Raw genomic sequence first — 26,987 nt, 5'->3', positions numbered from 1 at the left:
CCCCCTCCCTCTGTGTGGGAATATGCAGTTCCCTATCTGTGTGTGTGTTTGTCTGTATGGTAGGAAGAAACATGGGATGCACAGTGAAAAGGAGAAACACCAACACAGACACAAAAAGGTTCCTAATCATCACATAAAAAAATTGAATATTTTATGGAAAAGGAACAAAGGAGAGACAAAAGAACACACAACAAAATGACACAAAACATTCCAAAATATATATATAGTTTAATTTAAAGAGATTTACAATTACAAAAAAGTAGGACAACACATGCAACCATGAATTCAATCTCAACGTTTGCTTGCAAAGTATGGTGCAGTAGCAACTGCAAATAAGTAAATTGTTTTGCCCCACAGTTTTCAAAGTTAGCTAGCTAGCAATTTTATTCTTTGCAGTTAGTAAAAAAAAGGAGCAACTAGGGTTAAGTGCCTTGCACATCAGCAGATTTTTCACCGAGTCAGCTCGGGAATTCAAACCAGTGACTTTTCAGATATTGGCCCCACGCTCTTAACCGCTAGGCTACCTGCCTTTTACATAACATGTGCTCCTACACTGTTTTGCTAGCTACCGTAAGGCTGTTTGGTAAAATACAAGAGGTGTCTCCAGTTGTGGTTATGATTCAACAATTGTGATGTAATCAACTTTCCAAGCATATTGGGCTTGGAAATGTACCAGAGTGTGCATTTACATGTACCAGAGTGTGCATTTACATGTACCAGAGTGTAAATTTACATGTACAAGAGTGTGCATTTGCTTACTGTGGCCGACGTTCCATGCATATGACATTATACATGTGCTTGTGCACTGAACTGGTAAATCAGCTAATGCAAAGCAAAGATGTGTTTGTTCAGTGCATGTGGGCTAATCGAGGCTGAAGAGACCCAGTGATTGTTATTTCATCCACTTACCATAGAGCATGTGGCATGCCCTGTGAAATGTCACTCTGTGCCAGGGAAAGTGTTGTGAAAATATGTATCGTTGTGTGTGTAGCGGGACTGTCTGATAAACATTGAGGAAGAGCTCTAAAATAAATATAATAAACGTGCAGTTTCTCTCCACAAGAGACCCTGGCCTGAAGAGACCCTGACCTGGAGACCCTGATCTGAAGAGACCCTGATCTGAAGAGACCCTGATCTGAAGAGACCCTGACCTGAAGAGACCCTGATCTAAAGAGACCCTGATCTGAGGAGACCCTGACCTGGAGACCCTGATCTGAAGAGACCCTGATCTGAAGAGACCCTGACCTGAAGAGACCCTGATCTGAAGAGACGCTGATCTGAAGAGACCCTGATCTGTAGAGACCCTGATCTGAAGAGACCCTGACCTGAAGAGACCCTGATCTGAAGAGACCCTGACCTGAAGAGACCCTGTCACCACCTGAGGGGAAGTTAATTCATGTGACTGACAGCCACTGCTGTGTCTTGCACTTAACACAGCTAGTGGGGTATGTTTTGAATGGATTTTGAATGGTTTTGAATGGATGTGACACTTGCAGAGAGAAAAAATAGAAAGGAAAAGAGAGGAAAACAACCTAAAGCCAAACCAGTTGGTCCTGGACTATGTCAGAGTGCTTTTGAATTCCCAGCCCCTTCACAGCCCTGATCACCTAGATACTTGTTGAGATCTGAAAGGTTTGGACATGTGTGTGACAAAAATATGACAAAAAAAGCATATTAGGGGGCAGGGTGGAGCTATTACCGTGTCTCATCCTCTCAGATCTCCACAAGTGTCAAGGGAGTAGGAGTTAGGGGTTAAAGGGGTTGTTTTGGACAGTGTAGGGGTTAAAGGGGTTATTTCTGGACAGTGTAGGGGGTAAAGGGGTTGTTTTGGACAGTGTAGGGGTTAAAGGGGTAGTTTCTGGACAGTGTAGGGGGTAAAGGGGTTGTTTCTAGACAGTGTAGGGGGTAAAGGGGTTGTTTTGGACAGTGTAGGGGTTAAAGGGGTTGTTTCTGGACGGTGCAGGGGGTAAAGGGGTTGTTTTGGACAGTGTAGGGGTTAAAGGGGTAGTTTCTGGACAGTGTAGGGGGTAAAGGGCTTGTTTTGGACAGTGTAGGGGGTAAAGGGGTTGTTTCTGGACAGTGTAGGGGGTAAAGGGGTTGTTTTGGACTGTGTAAGGGTTAAAGGGGTTGTTTTGGACAGTGTAGGGGTTAAAGTGGTTGTTTCTGGACAGTGTAGGGGTTAAAGGGGTTGTTTTGGACAGTGTAGGGGTTAAAGGGGTTGTTTCTAGACAGTGTAGGGGGTAAAGGGGTTGTTTTGGACAGTGTAGGGGTTAAAGGGGTTGTTTCTGGACGGTGTAGGGGGTAAAGGGGTTGTTTTGGACAGTGTAGGGGTTAAAGGGGTAGTTTCTGGACAGTGTAGGGGGTAAAGGGGTTGTTTTGGACAGTGTAGGGGGTAAAGGGGTTGTTTTGGACAGTGTAGGGGGTAAAGGGGTTGTTTCTGGACAGTGAGGGGGTAAAGGTGTTGTTTTGGACAGTGCAGGGGTTAAAGGGGTTGTTTTGGACTGTGTAGGGGTTAAAGGCGTTGTTTTGGACAGTATAGGGGTTAAAGTGGTTGTTTCTGGACAGTGTAGGGGTTAAAGGGGTTGTTTTGGACAGTGTAGGGGTTAAAGGGGTTGTTTTGGACAGTGTAGGGGTTAAAGGGGTTGTTTTGGACAGTGTAGGGGTTAAAGGGGTTGTTTCTAGACAGTGTAGGGGGTAAAGGGGTTGTTTCTAGACAGTGTAGGGGTTAAAGGGGTTGTTTCTGAACAGTGTAGGGGGTAAAGGGGTTGTTTTGGACAGTGTAGGGGTTAAAGGGGTTGTTTCTGGACAGTGTAGGGGTTAAATGGTTTGTTATTTACAGTGTAGGGGTTAAAGGGGTTGTTTCTGGACAGTGTAGGGGTTAAAGGGGTTGTTTCTGGACAGTGTAGGGGTTAAAGGGGTTGTTTCTGGACAGTGTAGGGGTTAAAGGGGTTGTTTTGGACAGTGTAGGGGGTAAAGGGGTTGTTTCTGGACAGTGTAGATGTAAAGGGGTTGTTTTGGACAGTGTAGGGGTTAAAGGGGTTGTTTTGGACAGTGTAGGGGTTAAAGGGGTTGTTTCTGGACGGTGTAGGGGGTAAAGGGGTTGTTTTTGGACAGTGTAAGGGTTAAAGGGGTAGTTTCTGGACAGTGTAGGGGGTAAAGGGGTTGTTTTGGACAGTGTAGGGGGTAAAGGGCTTGTTTTGGACAGTGTAGGGGGTAAAGGGGTTGTTTCTGGACAGTGTAGGGGGTAAAGGGGTTGTTTTGGACTGTGTAGGGGTTAAAGGCGTTGTTTTGGACAGTGTAGGGGTTAAAGTGGTTGTTTCTGGACAGTGTAATGGTTAAAGGGGTTGTTTTGGACAGTGTAGGGGTTAAAGGGGTTGTTTCTAGACAGTATAGGGGGTAAAGGGGTTGTTTTGGACAGTGTAGGGGTTAAAGGGGTTGTTTCTGGACGGTGTAGGGGGTAAAGGGGTTGTTTTGGACAGTGTAGGGGTTAAAGGGGTAGTTTCTGGACAGTGTAGGGGGTAAAGGGGTTGTTTTGGACAGGGTAGGGGGTAAATGGGTTGTTTTGGGCAGTGTAGGGGGTAAAGGGGTTGTTTCTGGACAGTGTAGGGGGTAAAGGTGTTGTTTTGGACAGTGCAGGGGTTAAAGGGGTTGTTTTGGACAGTGTAGGGGTTAAAGGGGTAGTTTCTGGACAGTGTAGGGGTTAAAGGGGTTGTTTCTGGACGGTGTAGGGGGTAAAGGGGTTGTTTTGGACAGTGTAGGGGTTAAAGGGGTAGTTTCTGGACAGTGTAGGGGGTAAAGGGGTTGTTTTGGACAGTGTAGGGGGTAAAGGGCTTGTTTTGGACAGTGTAGGGGGTAAAGGGGTTGTTTCTGGACAGTGTAGGGGGTAAAGGGGTTGTTTTGGACTGTGTAGGGGTTAAAGGGGTTGTTTTGGACAGTGTAGGGGTTAAAGTGGTTGTTTCTGGACAGTGTAGGGGTTAAAGGGGTTGTTTTGGACAGTGTAGGGGTTAAAGGGGTTGTTTCTAGACAGTGTAGGGGGTAAAGGGGTTGTTTTGGACAGTGTAGGGGTTAAAGGGGTTGTTTCTGGACGGTGTAGGGGGTAAAGGGGTTGTTTTGGACAGTGTAGGGGTTAAAGGGGTAGTTTCTGGACAGTGTAGGGGGTAAAGGGGTTGTTTTGGACAGTGTAGGGGGTAAAGGGGTTGTTTTGGACAGTGTAGGGGGTAAAGGGGTTGTTTCTGGACAGTGTAGGGGGTAAAGGTGTTGTTTTGGACAGTGCAGGGGTTAAAGGGGTTGTTTTGGACTGTGTAGGGGTTAAAGGCGTTGTTTTGGACAGTATAGGGGTTAAAGTGGTTGTTTCTGGACAGTGTAGGGGTTAAAGGGGTTGTATTGGACAGTGTAGGGGTTAAAGGGGTTGTTTTGGACAGTGTAGGGGTTAAAGGGGTTGTTTTGGACAGTGTAGGGGTTAAAGGGGTTGTTTCTAGACAGTGTAGGGGGTAAAGGGGTTGTTTCTAGACAGTGTAGGGGTTAAAGGGGTTGTTTCTGAACAGTGTAGGGGTAAAGGGGTTGTTTTGGACAGTGTAGGGGTTAAAGGGGTTGTTTCTGGACAGTGTAGGGGTTAAATGGTTTGTTATTTACAATGTAGGGGTTAAAGGGGTTGTTTCTGGACAGTGTAGGGGTTAAAGGGGTTGTTTCTGGACAGTGTAGGGGTTAAAGGGGTTGTTTCTGGACAGTGTAGGGGTTAAAGGGGTTGTTTTGGACAGTGTAGGGGGTAAAGGGGTTGTTTCTGGACAGTGTAGATGTAAAGGGGTTGTTTTGGACAGTGTAGGGGTTAAAGGGGTTGTTTCTGGACAGTGTAGGGGTTAAATGGTTTGTTATTTACAGTGTAGGGGTTAAATGGGTTGTTTCTGGACGGTGTAGGGGGTAAAGGGGTTGTTTTTGGACAGTGTAAAGGTTAAAGGGGTAGTTTCTGGACAGTGTAGGGGGTAAAGGGGTTGTTTTGGACAGTGTAGGGGGTAAAGGGCTTGTTTTGGACAGTGTAGGGGGTAAAGGGGTTGTTTCTGGACAGTGTAGGGGGTAAAGGGGTTGTTTTGGACTGTGTAGGGGTTAAAGGCGTTGTTTTGGACAGTGTAGGGGTTAAAGTGGTTGTTTCTGGACTGTGTAAGGGTTAAAGGGGTTGTTTTGGACAGTTTAGGGGTTAAAGGGGTTGTTTCTAGACAGTGTAGGGGGTAAAGGGGTTGTTTTGGACAGTGTAGGGGTTAAAGGGGTTGTTTCTGGACGGTGTAGGGGGTAAAGGGGTTGTTTTGGACAGTGTAGGGGTTAAAGGGGTAGTTTCTGGACAGTGTAGGGGGTAAAGGGGTTGTTTTTGACAGGGTAGGGGGTAAATGGGTTGTTTTGGACAGTGTAGGGGGTAAAGGGGTTGTTTCTGGACAGTGTAGGGGGTAAAGGTGTTGTTTTGGACAGTGCAGGGGTTAAAGGGGTTGTTTTGGACTGTGTAGGGGTTAAAGTGGTTGTTTCTGACAGTGTAGGGGTTAAAGTGGTTGTTTCTGGACAGTGTAGGGGTTAAAGGGGTTGTTTTGGACAGTGTAGGGGTTAAAGGGGTTGTTTTCTGGACAGTGTAGGGGTTAAAGGGGTTGTTTCTGGACAGTGTAGTGTAGGGGTAAAGGGGTTGTTTCTGGACAGTGTAGAGGGGTTGTAAAGGGGTTGTTTTGGACAGTGTAGGGGTTAAAGGGGTTGTTTCTGGACAGTGTAGGGGTTAAATGGTTTGTTAGGGGTTGTTTTGGACAGTGTAGGGGTTAAAGGGGTTGTTTCTGGACAGTGTAGGGGTAAAGGGGTTGTTTTGGACAGTGTAGGGGTTAAAGGGGTTGTGTAGGGGGTAAAGGGGTTGGGTTAAAGGGGTTGTTTTGGACAGTGTGGACAGTGTAGGGGTTAAAGGGGTTGTTTCTGGACAGTGTAGGGGTTAAATGGTTTGTTATTTACAGTGTAGGGGTTAAAGGGGTTGTTTCTGGACAGGGGTTGTTTTTGGACAGTGTAAAGGTTAAAGGGGTAGTTTCTGGACAGTGTAGGGGGTAAAGGGGTTGTTTTGGACAGTGTAGGGGGTAAAGGGGTTGTTTTGGACTGTGTAGGGGTTAAAGGCGTTGTTTTGGACAGTGTAGGGGTTAAAGTGGTTGTTTCTGGACTGTGTAAGGGTTAAAGGGGTTGTTTTGGACAGTTTAGGGGTTAAAGGGGTTGTTTCTAGACAGTGTAGGGGGTAAAGGGGTTGTTTTGGACAGTGTAGGGGTTAAAGGGGTTGTTTCTGGACGGTGTAGGGGGTAAAGGGGTTGTTTTGGACAGTGTAGGGGTTAAAGGGGTAGTTTCTGGACAGTGTAGGGGGTAAAGGGGTTGTTTTGGACAGGGTAGGGGGTAAATGGGTTGTTTTGGACAGTGTAGGGGGTAAAGGGGTTGTTTCTGGACAGTGTAGGGGGTAAAGGTGTTGTTTTGGACAGTGCAGGGGTTAAAGGGGTTGTTTTGGACTGTGTAGGGGTTAAAGTGGTTGTTTCTGACAGTGTAGGGGTTAAAGTGGTTGTTTCTGGACAGTGTAGGGGTTAAAGGGGTTGTTTTGGACAGTGTAGGGGTTAAAGGGGTTGTTTTGGACAGTGTAGGGGTTAAAGGGGTTGTTTTGGACAGTGTAGGGGTTAAAGGGGTTGTTTTGGACAGTGTAGGGGTTAAATGGTTTGTTATGGACAGTGTATGGGTTAAAGGGTTTTTTTCTGGACAGTGTAGGGGTTAAAGGGGTTGTTTCTGGACAGTGTAGGGGTTAAAGGGGTTGTTTCTGGACAGTGTAGGGGTTAAAGGGGTTGTTTTGGACAGTGTAGGGGGTAAAGGGGTTGTTTCTGGACAGTGTAGGGGTTAAAGGGGTTGTTTCTGAACAGTGTAGGGGGTAAAGGGGTTGTTTTGGACAGTGTAGGGGTTAAAGGGGTTTTTTCTGGACAGTGTAGGGGTTAAATGGTTTGTTATGGACAGTGTATGGGTTAAAGGGGTTGTTTCTGGACAGTGTAGGGGTTAAAGGGGTTGTTTCTGGACAGTGTAGGGGTTAAAGGGGTTGTTTCTGGACAGTGTAGGGGTTAAAGGGGTTGTTTTGGACAGTCTAGGGGGTAAAGGGGTTGTTTCTGGACAGTGTAGATGTAAAGGGGTTGTTTTGGACAGTGTAGGGGTTAAAGGGGTTGTTTTGGACAGTGTAGGGGTTAAAGGGGTTGTTTCTGGACAGTGTAGGGGTTAAAGGGGTTGTTTTGGACAGTGTAGGGGTTAAAGGGGTTGTTTTGGACAGTGTAGGGGTTAAAGGGGTTGTTTCTGGACAGTATAGGGGTTAAATGGGTTGTTTTGGACAGTGTAGGGGTTAAATGGGTTGTTTCTGGACAGTGTAGTGGTTAAAGGGGTTGTTTCTGTACAGTGTAGGGGTTAAAGGGGTTGTTTCTGGACAGTGTAGGGGTTAAAGGGGTTGTTTCTGTACAGTGTAGGGGTTAAAGGGGTTGTTTCTGGACAGTGTAGGGGTTAAAGGGGTTGTTTTGGACAGTGTAGGGGTTAAAGGGGTTGTTTTGGACAGTGTAGGGGTTAAAGGGGTTGTTTTGGACAGTGCAGGGGTTAAAGGGGTTGTTTTGGACAGTGTAGGGGTTAAAGGGGTTGTTTTGGACAGTGTAGGGGTTAAAGGGGTTGTTTTGGACAGTGTAGGGGGTAAAGGGGTTGTTTCTGGACAATGTAGGGGTTAAAGGGGTTGTTTCTGGACAGTGTAGGGGGTAAAGGGGTTGTTTCTGGACAATGTAGGGGTGAAAGGGGTTGTTTCTGGACAGTGTAGGGGTTAAAGTGGTTGTTTCTGGACAGTGTAGGGGTTAAAGGGGTTGTTTCTGGACAGTGTAGGGGGTAAAGGGGTTGTTTCTGGACAGTGTAGGGGTTAAAGGGGTTGTTTCTGGACAGTGTAGGGGGTAAAGGGGTTGTTTCTGGACAGTGTAGGGGGTAGGGGGTATGAACTAAAGTGGTTGTTTTGGACAGTGTAGGGGGTAAAGGGGCTGTTTCTGGACAGTGTAGGGGGTAAAGGCGTTGTTTCTGGACAGTGTAGGGGGTAGGGGGTAGGAACTAAAGTGGTTGTTTTGTACAGTGTAGGGGGTAAAGGGGCTGTTTCTGGACAGTGTAGGGGGTAGGGTGTAGGGAGTAAAGGGGTTGTTTCTGGACAGTGTAGGGGGCAGGATGTAGGGGTAGGAGGGTTGTTTCTGGACAGTGTAGGGGGTAGGGGGTTGTTTCTGGACAGTGTAGGGGGTAGGGGGTTGTTTCTGGACAGTGTAGGGGGTAGGGTATAAGGGGTAGGAGCTAAATGGGTTTTCCTTCTGCTTACTTCTAATACTTCTAAATCTCAATTTTTTTCTCCTTAATAATCCCCATCACACTGGTGCTTGAGACTTTGCACAGGTGCAGGGGGGGGGGGGGGGGGGGTATGTTTCCATGGTGACCCGTGAGCAAGTGTGAACACTCACCAACTCCTTCTTCTTCATGCATTCCATGAGGATGATGAAGAGGTGTTGGGCTTGGGTGCGGCTGTACGTGAATGTCTTCTGTATGGTCACCAGCAACTGGTCCCTCAGAGTCTCATTTATGATCCTGATGAGAAGGAGGGATAGGGAGAAGGATACGTGTAAAAGAGACCTGGAGCCAAAACTTAAATTCAGGTTTTAAAATTGAAGTATTAAGCATTAGGACTGTATTTGGGAAACACTAAAAATGCATCTTACTATACAGATATTTGGAACGGTTTCTGCATCCCAGGCAATACAGTAGCAAACCTGTGTATCTGATATGTGACACGTACCCTCCCTCCTCGGAGTACTTGTGTCCAAATGCCAGGATGTCTGAGGCACGCCCGCTCCCGTCACACACCACCACGGGGACAGGCGGAGTGTCCCTCAGGTACTCCAACACGATGGAGATCACATTAGGACCACCCTCCACTATCAGAGCCACCACCGGCACTCCCTGACCAATACCTACCGAGAGAGGGGAGAGGAAGGGCGGAGGACAGGGGTAGGTAGAGAGAGAGCGAGAGAGAGCGAGAGAGAGCGAGAGAGAGCAAGAGAGAGAGAGAGAGAGAGAGAGAGACAGAGAGAGAGAGAGAGAGAAAGGGGAGGAAGGGGAGAAGAGAGAGGTGTGACTGACAACATTTCAACGGGGTCCATGTTGCGTGCTGTTCCCCGATTCAACAAGTGCCCCTACATCTCACCTCTCAATTAAAATAGAACTGCTACCAACAGACAAATCTGGGACACACGTGTTAAAAATAGTCGGCAGTCGGCAGCACACTGGTGTGTCTTGATTCTAAAAGAGTTTCCTATTTCGCTGTGTGTTTCTGAGAAGTTAACGAAAGCACAGATCCACACTGAGCCGCATAGAAGCCCTGGAGCGAGCACCCTCCTGCTGCACAGAGGGACAGCCTCATGCTGGCTAATCAGAAGCTATTAACAGTCATTAGAGGTAATTAACAGGTGGGTTCTGGTGCTCACACACAGGCCTGCCTGGGATAATGGACCTGGAAAGAGAAAGGATGCAGCCCTACAGTACCAAACCCCCACAAGGACGCCCAGTTCCTTTGTCACTGCTTCTCTCTTTCTGTCTCTGTCTCCCACTCTCTTTCTCTCGCTCCAACCCACTCTCCGTCACTGTCTCTCCCTCTCTCCCACTCCCACCCACTCTTACTCTCTCTCTCTCGCTCTCTCTCTGTCACTCTCTCCTTCTCTCTCTCCCTCTGTCTCTCTCTCTCTCTCTCCCTTTCTCTCTCACTTGCTCTGTCACTCTCTCTCTCTCTCTCTCTCTCGCTCTCTCTCTCTTTCTCCCTCTCTCTCTTTCTCCCTCTCTGTCACTCTCTCTATCTCTCATTTGGCTGCCACCCATCAGTGTTTTGACTCAAATTTAAAAGCTGTGTCCTGCCAGATCCTCCCTCCCATCCTAGCCTTCATAATTTCACTGGGGATAGGTGGGCCAAAGACTCAGGGCCCGCTCACACACGTGCCATCATTGTGTCTTGCTTGCTACAGGCACAGTTACATAAAGAAGGACCTATTTTAGGGCCTTGTCTACTTCAAAGCCCAGAACACCAGCACACTGTCAGACAGAGGAGAATAAGAACAGAGGAGTGATAGTCTTCTCTTTTCATATCGGTTTTACTTGACTTCTTCTGTTAGTCTTCACCTCTGCATGTGTCACAATAATGGCTGCTTTTCTTTGGCGGTCATCTCCAGAACCTGAAGGTATTACGCTCCAATTGAAAGACGCCAGCGTGCAGATGAGGAAGGGAAAGCACAGCTGTGTCGTTGCTAATTGGCTAGACAGAGAGAAAGAGAGTGCATGGTAGTGGTGAGTGCGGGTCAGCTGTTTGTTCACCCGCACCCGTCTGCAATTGCTAATAACCCATCCGCAACCACCCCAATATACTTGATAAAGTGAAACTCTGAGGCCAGCACACGACCCTAACCCGCTAATATAGAAGATGTGCTACAGTCAAGAGATTTAGAAACGCTTCTGCTTATAATTTCCGACCTTTTGGTTGGCTATTTGTAAGTCAACTTGTCTATAATTAGATACACGCAACTTCTCTTCTGTTACTATATGTGGCCCTAGAAGACTAAATAAACCCTTCCTCACCAGAATAATGTCATAAAACAATATAATTATTTATTTATTTAGGTTAAAACCCAATTAGACCAGGATCTCATTCCCAAGGGCGCCCTGATCACAGCAATACAACAACCAATAGTTTCATGCCCTGATCTGTTTCACCTGTCCTTTTGATTGTCTCCACCCCCTCCAGGTGTCGCTTATTTTCCCCAGTGTATTTATCCCTGTGTTTCCTGTCTCTCTGTGCCAGTTCGTCTTGAATGTTCAAGTCAACCAGCGTGTTTTCCCTGTGCTCCTGCTTTTCTATTCTCTTTTACTAGTCCTCCCGGTTTTGACCTTTGCCTGTTTTTTTGGACTCCATTCCCGCCTGCCTGACCATTCTGCCTTCCCTGACCTCGAGCCTGCCTGACCATTCTGCCTTCCCTGACCTCGAGCGTGCCTGACCATTCTGCCTTCCCTGACCTCGAGCCTGCCTGACCATTCTGCCTGCCCTGACCTCGAGCCTGCCTGACCATTCTGCCTTCCCTGACCTCGAGCCTGCCTGACCATTCTGCCTTCCCTGACCTCGAGCCTGCCTGACCATTCTGCCTGCCCTGACCTCGAGCCTGCCTGGCCATTCTGCCTGCCCTGACCTCGAGCCTACCTGACCATTCTGCCTGCCCTGACCTCGAGCCTGCCTGCCATTCTGTAACTCTGGAACTCTGAACTGGTTTTGACCTTTTGCCTGTCCACGACCATTCTCTTGCCTTTTGGATTGTTAATAAACATCTTGACCTCTAACCATCTGACTCCTGTGTCTGCATCTGGGTCTCACCTTGTGCCCTTCTAATAGAATGTAAAATAAAACAGAAATCAATAGAAAACAACATTTAACAAAAACAGGTACATTCCTCTGCTACTAGGTCCTCAATTAAAACTCTAAACTGCCCGAGCGGCACCAGAACATCTAATTGTAATGAGTTCTATAAATTGTCCCAGCAGTGAGGCGCATTAAAACTAAAAGCTGATTTACCTAATTCGGTAGAGACCTAAGGAACCTCAAGAGTTAACCAACTCTGTGAATGGGTTTGGTAAATCATGTTTTTATACTTCAACAACGAAGTTAAGTCAGAAGCTTGTATAGTATCTCCGGGAATTCAATGAGGACCAGCCAACCTTTTGAGACAGGATGCAGTGATGAGTATTAAAACTGTCACGTGATAAAGCGAAGGGCACTATGGTAGACAGCATCCAAAGGTTCAAGAGCAGTGGCTGCTGCATTCTGGTAAATAGTCAAGTAGTCAAGTACTAGCAAGAAAAGTTGACTGTACAATCTGCTTCCTGCTGTTTAGGGAGAAGCAAGATCTATTTAAAAAAAATAAGCCCATTTTAAATCTTAATATAGCTTTTAACTAGCTCATCAGTATGTTTTTGTTTATGCTAAATCTTTGTCAATCCCAAAGCCCACATATTTCTCGGCGGGAACCCGATCGATGGGACAACCATTGAATTAATACATATGTAGTCCACCTGATTTTATTTTTGCGAGAATTTGAGAACAACATATTTTGTTTTTCCCACATTAAGTGCAAGTTATAAAATTGAATGCTTCAATCTAGTTGACATCGGGAAAGTTTTCTGTCATCTCTACTTCTTTTGTGGAGAAAAGATGTTAGGGACCGGGGAGAAAATGCAATAACTCTAAAGATAACAGGAAAGATTTTCTGTGCAAAATGTCCAAATAACATCAGTTTGACCAGTTGTAAGGAAATAGAAAGCAGTGAGAAAATGACCCGAAATGTTTCGGATAAGATTTCAGTTCGGCTTGGATGCATAATTTATATGGTTGAAATAATATCAGCTTTTATGATATTGATAAATATAGCCCCTCTACATATGGTATCTACAGTAACTGCGCATTCGCATTCCCTCAAGATGCTGAAAGAAATAACTCAAAATGTACAGTAGCCTACAATTTGTTGTATCATTTACCAGCAAGAAATGCAAAATTCTGCAGGAGTAAATATTGAAGGTGCAATATGCAGAAATTGCTATGCCATTTCTTAGTTGCTAATATTCTAATAGTTTGCATAATTTATGTTTATGTAGAGAATCATTGTACCATCTGAACCGCTGTGAAATATATTTTCAATAACCCCAAATATTGTGATTTCAGCTGTTTGATGCTGGTGTACAACACCAAAAGTCAAAGATGCAAAAGTGAAACGTATGAACGGGAAGCACAGAAATAGCCACATAGAACAGATCTACCACATCTTAGACTTGCTTTCAATGAGAATGACAGATCTATAACTCCCATTTCTATGTGAATTTTGTCAGTAGCCCAACAAGTAAAATATTGCAACTTTAAGGCTATGTGAGAGGTTATAACCCATCGGAACAATAGGCTACAGTTCCCATAACGTGCCATAGGCCTATTTGAAATTCCCGTCTTGAGACTGTCAAATTTGTATAGCGCCTCACAATCATCACACATAACATAGTCGGCACTGCTATCATCCTCTTTTACCACTTCACCAAACAGGACTTTTCTGGCCCTCCCTTCTCTTTATTTTCAACTCTCCATTTCACAGCTTTTCTCTTTTTGAATTAAACCCCGACATTGTCCTTTCTGCCACAGTGGATCGATGATAACCTTATCTGCCTGATCCCAGCATTTGGTGATTGGTGTGTAGGCTATTTGACACACATAGATTTAGGCCCTGAATCTTAGGCTTACGCACCAATGCCACGTAACCTAAAATAATGAAAGATAAACTTATGTAGCCTATAAATTGCACAAGAATTATACATTTATGTTTTTTTTTAAGGTATTGTTTTCTCTTTATTCAACACACCCACCCGCCATCCACACAATATTTTGTGACCCTAACCTAACCCATTTGCGGATATAGCTGCGGGGACTGAGGGATATGAGTCAACCCGCCCATCACTAGAGCGTGGTACCTGCATATGCCACATTACACAACACAATCAAAGAGCAGGAGTAGACTGCACTCACAGTACGTGTGGTCCTAAAGCCAGTTCATATGTCTGAGGTATAGAGCAAGATTTGTCTAACTGGCAATGCTGACAGTTCTGCAAGTTGCTTTAGATAAAAGCGGTCTGCTAAATGACCATGTTATTATATGAATATCTATGGTCTCTCAGGTAGAGTGGGGACCTCAGATTGAGCATTCATTCTTAAATCACGTCACATTGGAAACAGATAAAAAGTTAGCTTTGTGCACTTTGCTGTGTAGGGTTGAAAATATTTGAAAATAGCCTTACAAAATGGACCAAATGCTAAATAATTTCAAAAAAGAACAAATCTGCCATAGCTGTATGGAGAGATGGAATCCATTTTTTGGACGAGATTACTCTCGAGTCTATGGAGTGGAACGTTGTGCTTTGCAAGACAAGTCATTGTCAGCACACACTGTATTTCACTACCCCCTCTGATCAAGTTTCCACAACAGCTCACAGTCATGTTGATGAAATAACACCAGGGCATTTAGAACCGGACATTGAATAGATTCCATTACAAATGCCAGTACCCCATCAATAATGGATAATAAATCACATGTTCACTACCATCCGGTTTATATAAGAGAAATCCTTTGGGGTTTTCCGTATCAGATTAGTGGAGGCTTTACTAGTGATAGGTCAGAGTAGCTCGTAACTGGAGCAGATCGATCCCTTCCTCTCTTTGAACACTCTCCACACACCCACCTCTATGTATCTACTGTCTTCCCTCTCTCTTTCTGACGTCTATGGCCCCTGCTCACAGCTCTTGAGAGAGAGAGAGAGAGAGAGAGAGAGAGAGAGAGAGAGACAGCCCGGAAGAGGGGAGGAGGAGAGGAAAAGTGCGAGCCTCACCAGCCCCCAATATCTATCTTTAGTCAGGGAGAGAGGGGGGAGGGTTGTGAGGGGGACACATGTAACATGATTAAACGGACCTCATTATGGAGCCGTTGACTCACCCAGAGAAACATTAGCAAGGCTGGAGGAGGTTTCTCTATGTGGGTCGTTTTCACACATCTAGGCCTTCCCTCGGCATCCACACTGCACTCGCTAGCACCTATTTCCCCAGAGTGGACTGGCAAATTGGAGCTGTGAAAGTATTAAGACATGAAAGGTAGAGAAGAGAAGGTCAGAGGCAGATGTAAAGGGCCGATTCTACAACGCCACCGCTCCATTTCGATTAGTTATGTCTCTGTCACACTTTGACTTTCCTTGTTCTTCTGTTCTCTTCTGAATATAATCCATTCGTTTCTATTTTTGCGTTGGGTAGGCGCTGCAGTTGAGATAAGATAATTAGTTGGGTTGGGGGACACTTTCTTTTCAGAAGAATAGGGATAAGATGGGTGAGAGTGTGAAAGGGCTATATAATTCATTTGAACCCAAGCCAACACAGGTATGGCTGTTAGTGGAGGTGGTGGCACTAACCGCTAGAACACCAGATTGTGGGACATTGTCTACTGGAAAATGACACCCATTATACATATTGGGGAAGCAACTCTGAAAATATAGTTTACAAGCTACCAATTACTTCACTTAAGCTACCCTTAAGAAAAATATAGTTTACTGTACTTAACTAAAAACTACTTTGTGAAAGATTATCATATGTAAATCTGAAATGTCATAGACTACAAATTGCAAAATGTATTTAGTCTATTAAACACAAAAACTATGTTTCAAGTAATAATTAGGCAGGTCTGATGCCAATTATTGCCTACTTCACCCATGTTTTATTTGAGCAAAAAAGTTATAATAGTTAGCCACACAACCACTGTACATATTTCAAAAGTAATTAAGTACTAAAAATACTTCCCATATTAGAATTTATTTAAACTACCACCAAGATAAAGCAAAATGCAGTTAAATTACTAGTTGACCTACATGTAGTTCACTACTCCACAATACATGGTACACAGCAGCTTCCCTACTGATTTACCTGGCTGTCTCAGAGTTGACAGTATCTCTCTCTCTCTCTCTCTCTCTCTCTCTCTCTCTCTCTCTCTCTCTCTCTCTCTCTCTCTCTCTCTCTCTCTCTCTCTCTCTCTCAAGCACGGCAATTCCACCATGACAGGCGACAGACTGAGTTTATCAGGAAGTGTATAGGAAATGTTATACCCACTATGACTATTAACACCTACCCTAACCAGAAACCGTGGTTCACTCACCTCTCCCTAACCCTGTGCTATCAAACTCAATTACCTGCTAGGCCAGTACGCATGATTTTGTTCCAGCACTAGCATACCACATGAAACGAATCAAGGAAGTTGTCTATTAAAGATCATGATTGGTTGATTAGTTATATGGGTTGTGTTAGTGCTGGGTTGAATATCCAGTCCCTTCAGTAACTGAGTTTGAGTCCACTGTTCTAACCACTCCAATCCTCACTTCCTCTACTGTCCCTCCCTTTTAATAATTAATCAGTCCTGTGCAGTGTTTCCTCTGGAAAAAATGTGTAGCAGTGGGGGGAAAAGGAGGGGGCTGAATGGGGGGTCCCTGCTAGACTTCTTATGTAGAAGGACTGTGCAAGGTTAGCAATAAACATTGGCACCTGTAGCCCAACTGATGCAGCAAAGTGCAAATAAATAGGCTGAAGCATGGAGTTGCTTATCTACATTTACCCTATTGGGCTAATCATTAGCCAGAGACCAAACAGATCTCAAATGTGATCTTTTGACTAGTTACAACTAGGAATACAACTTCCCCGAATTGGATCCTTTGTTTGTACTCCCCTGGGGAATTGAACGGATTCCAGAGCCTGACCCAAAACATCGCCGGCGGGGAAAAGGTACTCGGAGTGGACTTCTAGTTCGACTCAGGAGACCTGCACACCGCCCACCGCTTCCGAGTATATTACTCGCTGATGTTCCGTCTCTGGATAAAAGCTGAGGGCGAGTTACCCCAACCTAGAATACCTCACAATCAAATGCTGACTGTATTACCTCCCAAGATAATTTTCTTCGGTTATAGTCACAGCCGTGTATATTCCCCCAAGCCGATACCATGACGGCCCTCAAAGAACTTCACTGGACTATATGCAAACTGGGGATTTTAACAAAGCAAATGAGGAAAACATTATTAAAGTTCTATCCAAATACTGACTGCAGTAGTCGCGCTGCTAAAACACTCGACCACTGCTACTCCAACTTCCGGGATGCCAACAAGGCCCTCCTCGGCCCACCCTCCCTCACGACTCCATTTTGTTCCTCCCTTCCTATAGGCAGAAAGGCAAACAAGAAGTACCCGTGCTAAGGACTATTCAATACTGGTCTAACCAATGGGAATCCACGCTTCAAGATTGTTTTGATCAGGGTAGCCTCCGAGAATAACATTGACGAAAATACGGATACGGTGACTGAGTTTATCAGGAAGTGTATAGGAAATGTTATACCCACTATGACTATTAAAACCTACCCTAACCAGAAACCGTGGATAGATAGCAGCATTCGCGCAAAACTGAAAGTACGAAACACCGCATTTAACCATGTCAAGGTGACTGGGAATATGGCAGTGTAGTTATTGTCTCCGTAAGGCAATCAAACAGGCAAAATGTCAGTATAGAGACAAAGTGGAGTCGCAATTCAATGGCTCAGACACAAGACGTATGTGGTAGGGTCAACAGACAATCACGGACTACAAAAGGAAAACCAGCCACGTCGCAGACACTGACGTCTTGCTTCCAGACAAGCTAAACACCTTATTGGCCTGCTTTGAGGACAACACAGTGCCACGAATGCGGCACGGTACCAAGAACTGTGGGCTCTCCTTCGACGTGAGTAAAACATTTAAACGTGTCAACCCACGCAAGGCTTCCGGCACAGACGACATCCCTAGCCACGTCCTCAGAGCATGCGCAGACCAGCTGGCTGGTTTGTTTACTAACATATTCAATCTCTCCCTATTCAAGTCTGCTGTCCCCACATGCTTCAAGATGACCACCATTGTTCCTGTACCCAAGAAAGCAAAGGTAACTGAACTAGTTTTGCGTGAATGCTGTGGGTACAACATCACTGATGAACTTGCTAATAAACTCGCTCACCGAATCAGCGTATTCATCAATGTTATTGTCCAACGCTATGCGGAACATATCCCAGTCCACGTGATCGTAGCAATCTTGAAGGTTGGAATCCGATTGGTCGGACCAGCTTTGAACAGACCTGAGCACGGGCGCTTTCTGTTTTAGTTTCTGTCTATAGGCTGGGTGCAACATAATGGAGTCATGGTCAGATTTTCTGAAAGGAGGGCGGGGGAGGGCTTTATATGCTTCGCGGAAGTTAGAATAACAATGATCCAGGGTTTTGCCAGCCCGGGTCGCGCATTCGATATGCTGATAAAATTTAGGGAGCCTTGTTTTCAGATTAGCCTGCACAGGACTGACAATAAATTCAGCCTCAGGATATGTAGTTTCCAGTTTACATAGAGTCAAATGAAGTTCTTTCAGGGCCGTTGATGTGTCTGCTTGGGGGGGGGGGGGGGGGGATATACACGACTGTGATTATGATCAAAGAGAATTATCTTGGTAGATAATGCGGTCGGCATTTGATTCTAAGGAATTCTAGGTCAGGTGAACAAAAGGACTTGAGTTCCTGTATGCTGTTCTGATCACAATACAGTGCATTGCGAAAGTATTCGGCCCCCTTGAACTTTGCGACCTTTTGCCACATTTCAGGCTTCAAACATAAAGATATAAAACTGTATTTTTTTGTGAAGAATCAACAACAAGTGGGACACAATCATGAAGTGGAACGACATTTATTGGATATTTCAAACTTTTTTAACAAATCAAAAACTGAAAAAATAAGCGTGCAAAATTATTCAGCCCCCTTAAGTTAATACTTTGTAGCGCCACCTTTTGCTGCAATTACAGCTGTAAGTCGCTTGGGGTATGTCTCTATCAGTTTTGCACATCGAGAGACTACATTTTTTTCCCATTCCTCCTTGCAAAACAGGTCGAGCTCAGTGAGGTTGGATGGAGAGCATTTGTGAAGAGCAGTTTTCAGTTCTTTCCACAGATTCTCGATTGGATTCAGGTCTGGACTTTGACTTGGCCATTCTAACACCTGGATATGTTTATTTTTGAACCATTCCATTGTAGATTTTGCTTTATGTTTTGGATCATTGTCTTGTTGGAAGACAAATTTCCGTCCCAGTCTCAGGTCTTTTGCAGACTCTATCAGGTTTTCTTCCAGAATGGTCCTGTATTTGGCTCCATCCATCTTCCCATCAATTTTAACCATCTTCCCTGTCCCTGCTGAAGAAAAGCAGGCCCAAACCATGATGCTGCCACCACCATGTTTGACAGTGGGGATGGTGTGTTCAGGGTGATGAGCTGTGTTGCTTTTACGCCAAACTTAACGCCTTGCATTGTTGCCAAAAAGTTCAATTTTGGTTTCATCTGACCAGAGCATCTTCTTCCACATGTTTGGTGTGTCTCCCAGGTGGCTTGTGGCAAACTTTAAACGACACTTTTTATGGATATCTTTAAGAAATGGCTTTCTTCTTGCCACTCTTCCATAAAGGCCAGATTTGTGCAATATACGACTGATTGTTGTCCTATGGACAGAGTCTCCCACCTCAGCTGTAGATCTCTGCAGTTCATCCAGAGTGATCATGGGCCTCTTGGCTGCATCTCTGATCAGTCTTCTCCTTGTATGAGCTGAAAGTTTAGAGGGACGACCAGGTCTTGGTAGATTTGTAGTGGTCTGATACTCCTTCCATTTCAATATTATCGCTTGCACAGTGCTCCTTGGGATGTTTAAAGCTTGGGAAATCTTTTTGTATCCAAATCCAGCTTTAAACTTCTTCACAACAGTATCTCGGACCTGCCTGGTGTGTTCCTTGTTCTTCATGATGCTCTCTGCGCTTTTAACGGACCCCTGAGACTATCACAGTGCAGGTGCATTTATACGAAGACTTGATTACACACAGGTGGATTGTATTTATCATCATTAGTAATTTAGGTCAACATTGGATCATTCAGAGATCCTCACTGAACTTCTGGAGAGAGTTTGCTGCACTGAAAGTAAAGGGGCTGAATAATTTTGCACGCCCAATTTTTCAGTTTTGAGTTTGAAATATCCAATAAATATCCAATACTTCATGATTGTGTCCCACTTGTTGTTGATTCTTCACAAAAAAATACAGTTTTATATCTTTATGTTTGAAGCCTGAAATGTGGCAAAAGGTTGCAAAGTTCAAGGGGGCCGAATACTTTCGCAATGCACTGTACGTCTCGTTAATCATAAGGCATACACCCCCACCCTTCTTCTTACCAGAAAGATGTTTGTTTCTGTCTGCGCGATGCGTGAAGAAGCCAGGTGGCTGTACCGAGTCTGATGACGTATCCCGAGTGAGTCATGTTTCCGTGAAACAAAGAACGTTACAATCTCTGATGTCTCTCTGGAAGGCAACCCATGCTCAATTATGTCTACCTTGCTGTCAAGAGACTGGACATTGGCGAGCAGTATGCCCGTGAGCAGTGCACGATGTGCCCGTTTACGGAGCCTGAGCAGAAGACCGCTCTGTCTCGACCCCTCCTGCGGCCGTTGTTTTGGGTCACCGGCTGGGTGGTGGACCAAACAGGGGATCCGCTTCGGGAAAGTCGTATTCCTGGTCGTAATGTTGTTGAGTTGACGTTGCTCCTATGTCCAATAGTTCCTCCCGACCTAATATTTCCTGGGGTAACAATGTAAGAAATAACACATAAAAAAAACTAAATGCTGCATAGTATCCTATGAACTTGAAGCGAGGCGGCCATCTCTGTCAGCGCCTGAAGTGTAAATGTAATAAGCCAGGGAGATACTGTATACTTTAGCTAAGAAAGTAATACTAAGTGTATGTTGTGCAGTAAGCTGTTAGTAGCCCATGTGTCTCACCCTAAGAATTTGATCCCTCTCCCCCTCAGAACTTAGCCTACTGTTCTGACTTAGAGGTGCACATGTAGCCTATTTTAGAGAAATGTCATCATTGAATATTGTAAGAGACTTCATTATATGCCCACGTTATTTATCCTACAGTTCTGACTTGGTGTACAGGGAGAATGCTGTAAGTCTGTCGCTGTACATTTCAAATGTAGCTTAATATCTTAATCGAAATTATGGCTTGCCTCCTATCTGCATCGATACCTTATGCCATAGTTTGTAAATCTCAATTGTTACAATATATCACTTATATAGGTCTATCTCATTAGTATCTTATTCACCATCTTCCAAGTTGGAATTTTGCATTTCATTGTTTTGCTTACTTTGTGTATTATAATTAGCTCATGTGCTTTTCTCCACGAGGAGGAAATACTATATAATGTTGTTGAGTCTGTAACCATGTTTGCCGGTGACAGTCTCTTTTATATATTTTATAAATTGCAGTAGGGTAATAGACCCATGTAATTCCACTTGATATTGCAAGAGTTGTTTTGTTTGTGCAATGCGCTGTCTGTGCATCGGTATATTGTCTATAAAAGTGGATCCTCGTGATTTAATCTTCCTTCCTTTTTAGACCACATCGGCCTAGTAAATACTTCACATGGTAGGCTAACTCTCTCTCTCTCTCTGTCTCTCTGTCTGTCTGTCTCTGTCTCTCTCTCTCCTCAAAGAATAGTAAAGTTATGGCCTCAACATCTTGCTGAATTGATCTGACTTAAATAACATCTATCTGAATTGAGGTCAGTGTCCATTTTGAAAGTGCTGAACAAATAGTCCCACCTCATCACAGCTTGTTTGCTTGCGCTTGCTTATACTTACAGCTAAGTGTTGATGATATAAGAACAAACATTATGAATTTACTGAACATAAATGTAATGATGTTTGTGTATGGTTCAAAAGTCAAAATTCATGTCGGCATTCCTTACTAATGAAGAAGAATGTGGTTCTTATCAAGTTACGCAAATCGACAGTCAGTAGAAACCACATTTACTTAAGCAAGTCAGCAATATAAGCTATGGTTTTTAAAAAGGCAGTTTAGTGTTATGTTTTGTTGCTGGCATGCATCTAAAACAAATTGGTTGAGTTGCCGCACCAAGATTTACATGCTAAAATCGCCATTATGCAGAGGAAAAGTAAATGTGGACTTTTCTAGCAGCTTCAAAGTGTGCCTCAGCAGAAATATTTTTGAATCTTCCTTATTTTTTTCACTGGTGGCAATGATTTTGCCTTGGCCCAGCGCCACAGCAAAATGAGTGTGGCGGAAACGCTGGTCCTGTGGGTCCCAGCTGAGGTCAGGGCTTCATAGCATTTGATTAGAATCCAATTCCTGCAGGGTCCATTTCTCATCCTTTACATATGACTGGGATTAAAAATGGTATAGATAACCTCCCCACACACACACACACACACACACACCTTAGTGCTGACGAGAGAGTAGGTGAAGGCTACATGAAGAGAAAAGGATCCCTCTTTCTCTCTCCGTCCTCTCGTATATTCTCATCCTCCTATTCAGAAGAGACCCCTCAAGGTAACCTCATCGCCTCTCTTTCCACTTCGTCTCTCATTCCCTTTCCCTCTCTGAGACTAGTGCATTACCACACACAGCAGAGAGCTATGACCGTCACCTGAGGCCGTCTGCTGTCTCACTCTTCTATCTGCCTGTCTGTTTGAATTGTTGCCACAGGGAGAGATGGGAGTCTGGTGGGAACAGAGACAGCACTGTTCTTCAAGGATTCCTGTAGTCGTCTGACCTTGGACACATGGGAACGAGGGTGTGTGAGGATGAGTTGTTTAAAGGGGAGGACAAGGGGATATGACAAGTGCACAAATAAGGGATGAGTCCACAAGCGGACTACAGGATAGGGGTATGGATGACCATGGCTATGATGTAAGAGGACTAGAGGTCAGGGGTATGGATGACCATGGCTATGATGTAAGAGGACTAGAGGACAGGGGTATGGATGACCAAGCTATGATCTAAGAGGACTAGAGGACAGGGGGATGGATGACCATGGCTATGATCTAAGAGGACTAGAGGACAGGGGGATGGATGACTATGGCTATGATCTAAGAGGACTAGAGGACAGGGGGATGGATGACTATGGCTATGATCTAAGAGGACTAGAGGACAGGGGGATGGATGACCATGGCTATGATCTAAGAGGACTAGAGGACAGGGGGATGGATGACCATGGCTATGATGTAAGAGGACTAGAGGACAGGGGTATGGATGACCAAGCTATGATCTAAGAGGACTAGAGGACAGGGGGATGGATGACCATGGCTATGATCTAAGAGGACTAGAGGACAGGGGGATGGATGACTATGGCTATGATCTAAGAGGACTAGAGGACAGGGGGATGGATGACTATGGCTATGATCTAAGAGGACTAGAGGACAGGGGGATGGATGACCATGGCTATGATCTAAGAGGACTAGAGGACAGGGGAATGGATGACCATGGCTATGATCTAAGAGGACTAGAGGACAGGGGGATGGATGACCATGGCTATGATCTAAGAGGACTAGAGGACATGGGGATGGATGACCATGGCTATGATCTAAGAGGACTCGAGGACAGGGGGATGGATGACCATGGCTATGATCTAAGAGGACTCGAGGACAGGGGGATGGATGACCATGGCTATGTTGTAAGAGGACTAGAGGACAGGGGGATGGATGACCATGGCTGTGATCTAAGAGGACTAGATGACAGGGGCATGGATGACCATGGCTGTGATCTAAGAGGACTAGAGGACAGGGGGATGGATGACTATGGCTATGATCTAAGAGGACTAGAGGAAAGGGGGATCGATTACTATGGCTATGATCTAAGAGGACTCGAGGACAGGGGGATGGATGACCATGGCTATGATCTAAGAGGACTAGAGGACAGGGGGATGGATGACCATGGCAATGATCTAAGAGGACTAGAGGACAGGGGGATGGATGACCATGGCTATGATCTAAGAGGACTAGAGGACAGGGGGATGGATGACTATGGCTATGATCTAAGAGGACTAGAGGACAGGGGGATGGATGACTATGGCTATGATCTAAGAGGACTAGAGGACAGGAGGATGGATGACCATGGCTATGATCTAAGAGGACTAGAGGACAGGGGAATGGATGACCATGGCTATGATCTAAGAGGACTAGAGGACAGGGGGATGGATGACCATGGCTATGATCTAAGAGGACTAGAGGACAGGGGGATGGATGACTATGGCTTTGATCTAAGAGGACTAGAGGACAGCGGGATGGATGACCATGGCTATGATTTAAGAGGACTAGAGGACAGGGGAATGGATGACCATGGCTATGATCTAAGAGGACTAGAGGACAGGGGGATGGATGACCATGGCTATGATCTAAGAGGACTCGAGGACAGGGGGATCGATGACCATGGCTATGATCTAAGAGGACTCGAGGACAGGGGGATGGATGACCATGGCTATGTTGTAAGAGGACTAGAGGACAGGGGGATGGATGACCATGGCTGTGATCTAAGAGGACTAGATGACAGGGGCATGGATGACCATGGCTGTGATCTAAGAGGACTAGAGGACAGGGGGATGGATGACTATGGCTATGATCTAAGAGGACTAGAGGAAAGGGGGATCGATTACTATGGCTATGATCTAAGAGGACTCGAGGACAGGGGGATGGATGACCATGGCTATGATCTAAGAGGACTAGAGGACAGGGGGATGGATGACCATGGCTATGATCTAAGAGGGCTAGATGACAGGGGCATGGATGACCATGGCTGTGATCTAAGAGGACTAGAGGACAGGGGGATGGATGACCATGGCTATGATCTAAGAGGACTAGAGGACAGGGGGATGGATGACTATGGCTATGATCTAAGAGGACTAGAGGACAGGGGGATGGATGACCATGGCAATGATCTAAGAGGACTAGAGGACAGGGGGATGGATGACCATGGCTATGATCTAAGAGGACTAGAGGACAGGGGGATGGATGACCATGGCTATGATCTAAGTGGACTAGAGGACAGGGGGATGGATGACCATGGCTATGATCTAAGAGGACTAGAGGACAGGGGCATGGATGACCATGGCTATGATCTAAGAGGACTAGAAGACAGGGGAATGGATGACCATGGCTATGATCTAAGAGGACTAGAGGACAGGGGGATGGATGACTATGGCTAGATGATCTATCGGCTATTCCTGTGTATGGTTATACAGGGATCTCTCTAATCTTAAAGGGACAATCTGCAACATGTACCTATTCGTAGGCTGGCTAGTTGGTTTCGTAACATAATGTTGAAAAGAATAATCCATACTTTATCACTGAGAAAGTCCAAAGACCGAGGACAAGAGGAAGAAGGGAAGGACAATGGCTGAGATGGGAGGATACCATTGGTTTTGAAGGAAGCTGCTCAGGCATATCTCCAGCTGCTGCCGGACCGTGCCAGGAGGAGACAGGAATGTATCCAACCTGGCGTGTGACTGTGTTGGCCACAGCCACCATAAACAGCACTTCACCCAAAGCCCTGTCTTTATTCATTTATTCTGTTACCCTCAGCTGGAGCCGAGCTGTCACCTCGATCCTCAGTCACAATAGCACACGAGGCAACACAGCCGCATGTAATATGGAGTGGGAGGATGTACTCACTGAAAAATTACTTTTTTAGTTTTAGCTATTGGAGAAATGTTAGGAGAATATTTTATTCATTAGATCTGACCTAACATAGATTCGTGCTTGTGTCCGCAAAACACAATGTAAAAAATGACTAATATCCAGGACAATATATATTGATTGTACTAGTCTTGAAGTAATGTTCCTGACAGGTATTGTGTAACCAACCACAGGTTTGCACATACAGTACAATGGGACCTTGGGGGCAGAATTTTCAAAGTATCACTTTCATTCCAATATGTGGCCATTCAAACTAAATGATTTTTCCTCTTATTTCATTATCCTCTTTTTTTGTGAGAAACCTCAGGGCATGACGCATCCCAGAGGACCCTACTGAGAGGGACATTGATACTGAACAAAAATATAAACCCAACATGAAACAATTTCAACGATTTTACTGAGTTTCAGTGCATATAAGGAAATCAGTCAATTGAAATAAATTAATTAGGCCCTAATCTTTGGATTTCACATGACTGGGCAGGAGCGCAACCATTGGTGGGCCTGGGAGGGCATCGGCCTACCCACTGGGGAGCCAGACCCAGTCAATCAGAATTAGTTTTCCCCCACAAAGGGGCTTTATTAGAGATGGAAATACTCTTCAGTTTCATCAGTTGTCCGGGTGGCTGGTTTCAGACGATCCCGCAGGTGAAGAAGCTAGATGTGGAGGTCCTGGGCTGGCGTGATTACCGGTGGTCTGCGGTGATGAGGCCAGTTGGAGGTACTGCCAAATTCTCTAAAACAACGTTGGAGGCGACTTATGGTAGAGAAATGAACATTCAATTCTCTGGTAGCAGCTCTGGTGGACATTCCTGCAGTCAGCATGCCAATTGCATGCTCCATGAAAACTTGAGACATCTGTGGCATTGTGTTGTGTGACAAAACTGCACATTTTAGAGTGGCCTTTAATTGTCCCCAGCACAAGGTGCACCTCGTAATGATAATGTTGTTTAATCAGCTTCTTGACATGCCCCACGTGTCAGATGGAAGGACTATCTTGGCAAAGGAGAAATGCTGAATAAAAGGGATGTAAACTAATTTGTGCAGAACATTTTAGAGAAATAAGCTTTTTGTGAGTATGGAAAAGTTCTGGGATTTTTCTGGGACCAACCCATGTTTTGAATCATGGGACCAACACTTCATATGTTGCTTTTTTTTTCTACAGTAATATGTGCATCTTTATTGACTGTGGACAGATAATCAAATAAAGAAATGGTCAATTTCTAGAACCCTGGGTGGTATTCATTAGGCACAAAATGGAAGCAAACTGTCTGAAACGTGGAGGTACCATTGGAGCTTGTCCCATAAAGGCTCATTTTTGTTTTCTGTCGCAATATGTTTTGCTACGTTGTGAGCTAATAAATATGACCCTGATATAGTGATGTGCAGGTTGATTCATAGCAGGCAGGTTTAGGGTCATTAAATATTGTGTGGCTGAAAGGCGGGTGGATGGCGGGCGGGTTGAATAAAGAAAAATAATACCTTAAAAAACATAAATGTATAATTATTGTGCAATTTCTGTAGGTTACATTGAGGTTTTTTGTTCATTATTTTAGGCTGATATAACTCCATAAGCCTCAACTTTACAGCTTAAAGGTATGCACACCAAATAGCATACACAACTAATCATGCTTTTGGGAATGGCAGAAAAAAGGCTAAAAGGACATTGTGGAAGTTTATTCAAAAAGACAAAAGATGCCAAAAGAAGAGTTGAAAATAAAGAGAAGGGAGGGCCATAAAAGTGGTGGTAAAAGAGGATGATAGCAGTGTGTGTTA

The 26,987-nt window shown here is 44.9% G+C and overlaps 1 protein-coding gene across 3 annotated transcripts in view; it reads right to left on the bottom strand.

Annotated features, from left to right (window-relative positions):
• The window catches only part of LOC139410728 (transient receptor potential cation channel subfamily M member 3-like), a 152,231-nt gene that overhangs the window by 51,546 nt on the left and 73,698 nt on the right, over positions 1-26,987 (bottom strand). For all 3 annotated transcript variants that reach the window (XM_071156170.1, XM_071156171.1, XM_071156169.1), the window contains exons 7-8: positions 8,831-9,005; positions 8,499-8,622 (exon numbers count right to left, since the gene is read on the bottom strand). In XM_071156170.1, the coding sequence (XP_071012271.1) occupies positions 8,499-8,622; positions 8,831-9,005 (299 nt within the window). The remainder of the gene's footprint in view (positions 1-8,498; positions 8,623-8,830; positions 9,006-26,987) is intronic.

Source organism: Oncorhynchus clarkii, chromosome 6 (genome assembly GCF_045791955.1).
Source record: "Oncorhynchus clarkii lewisi isolate Uvic-CL-2024 chromosome 6, UVic_Ocla_1.0, whole genome shotgun sequence".
Classification (NCBI taxonomy): Eukaryota; Metazoa; Chordata; class Actinopteri; order Salmoniformes; family Salmonidae; genus Oncorhynchus; species Oncorhynchus clarkii.
Note: the sequence above shows the minus strand (reverse complement) of the source record. Positions and strands in the feature narration are given on the sequence as shown.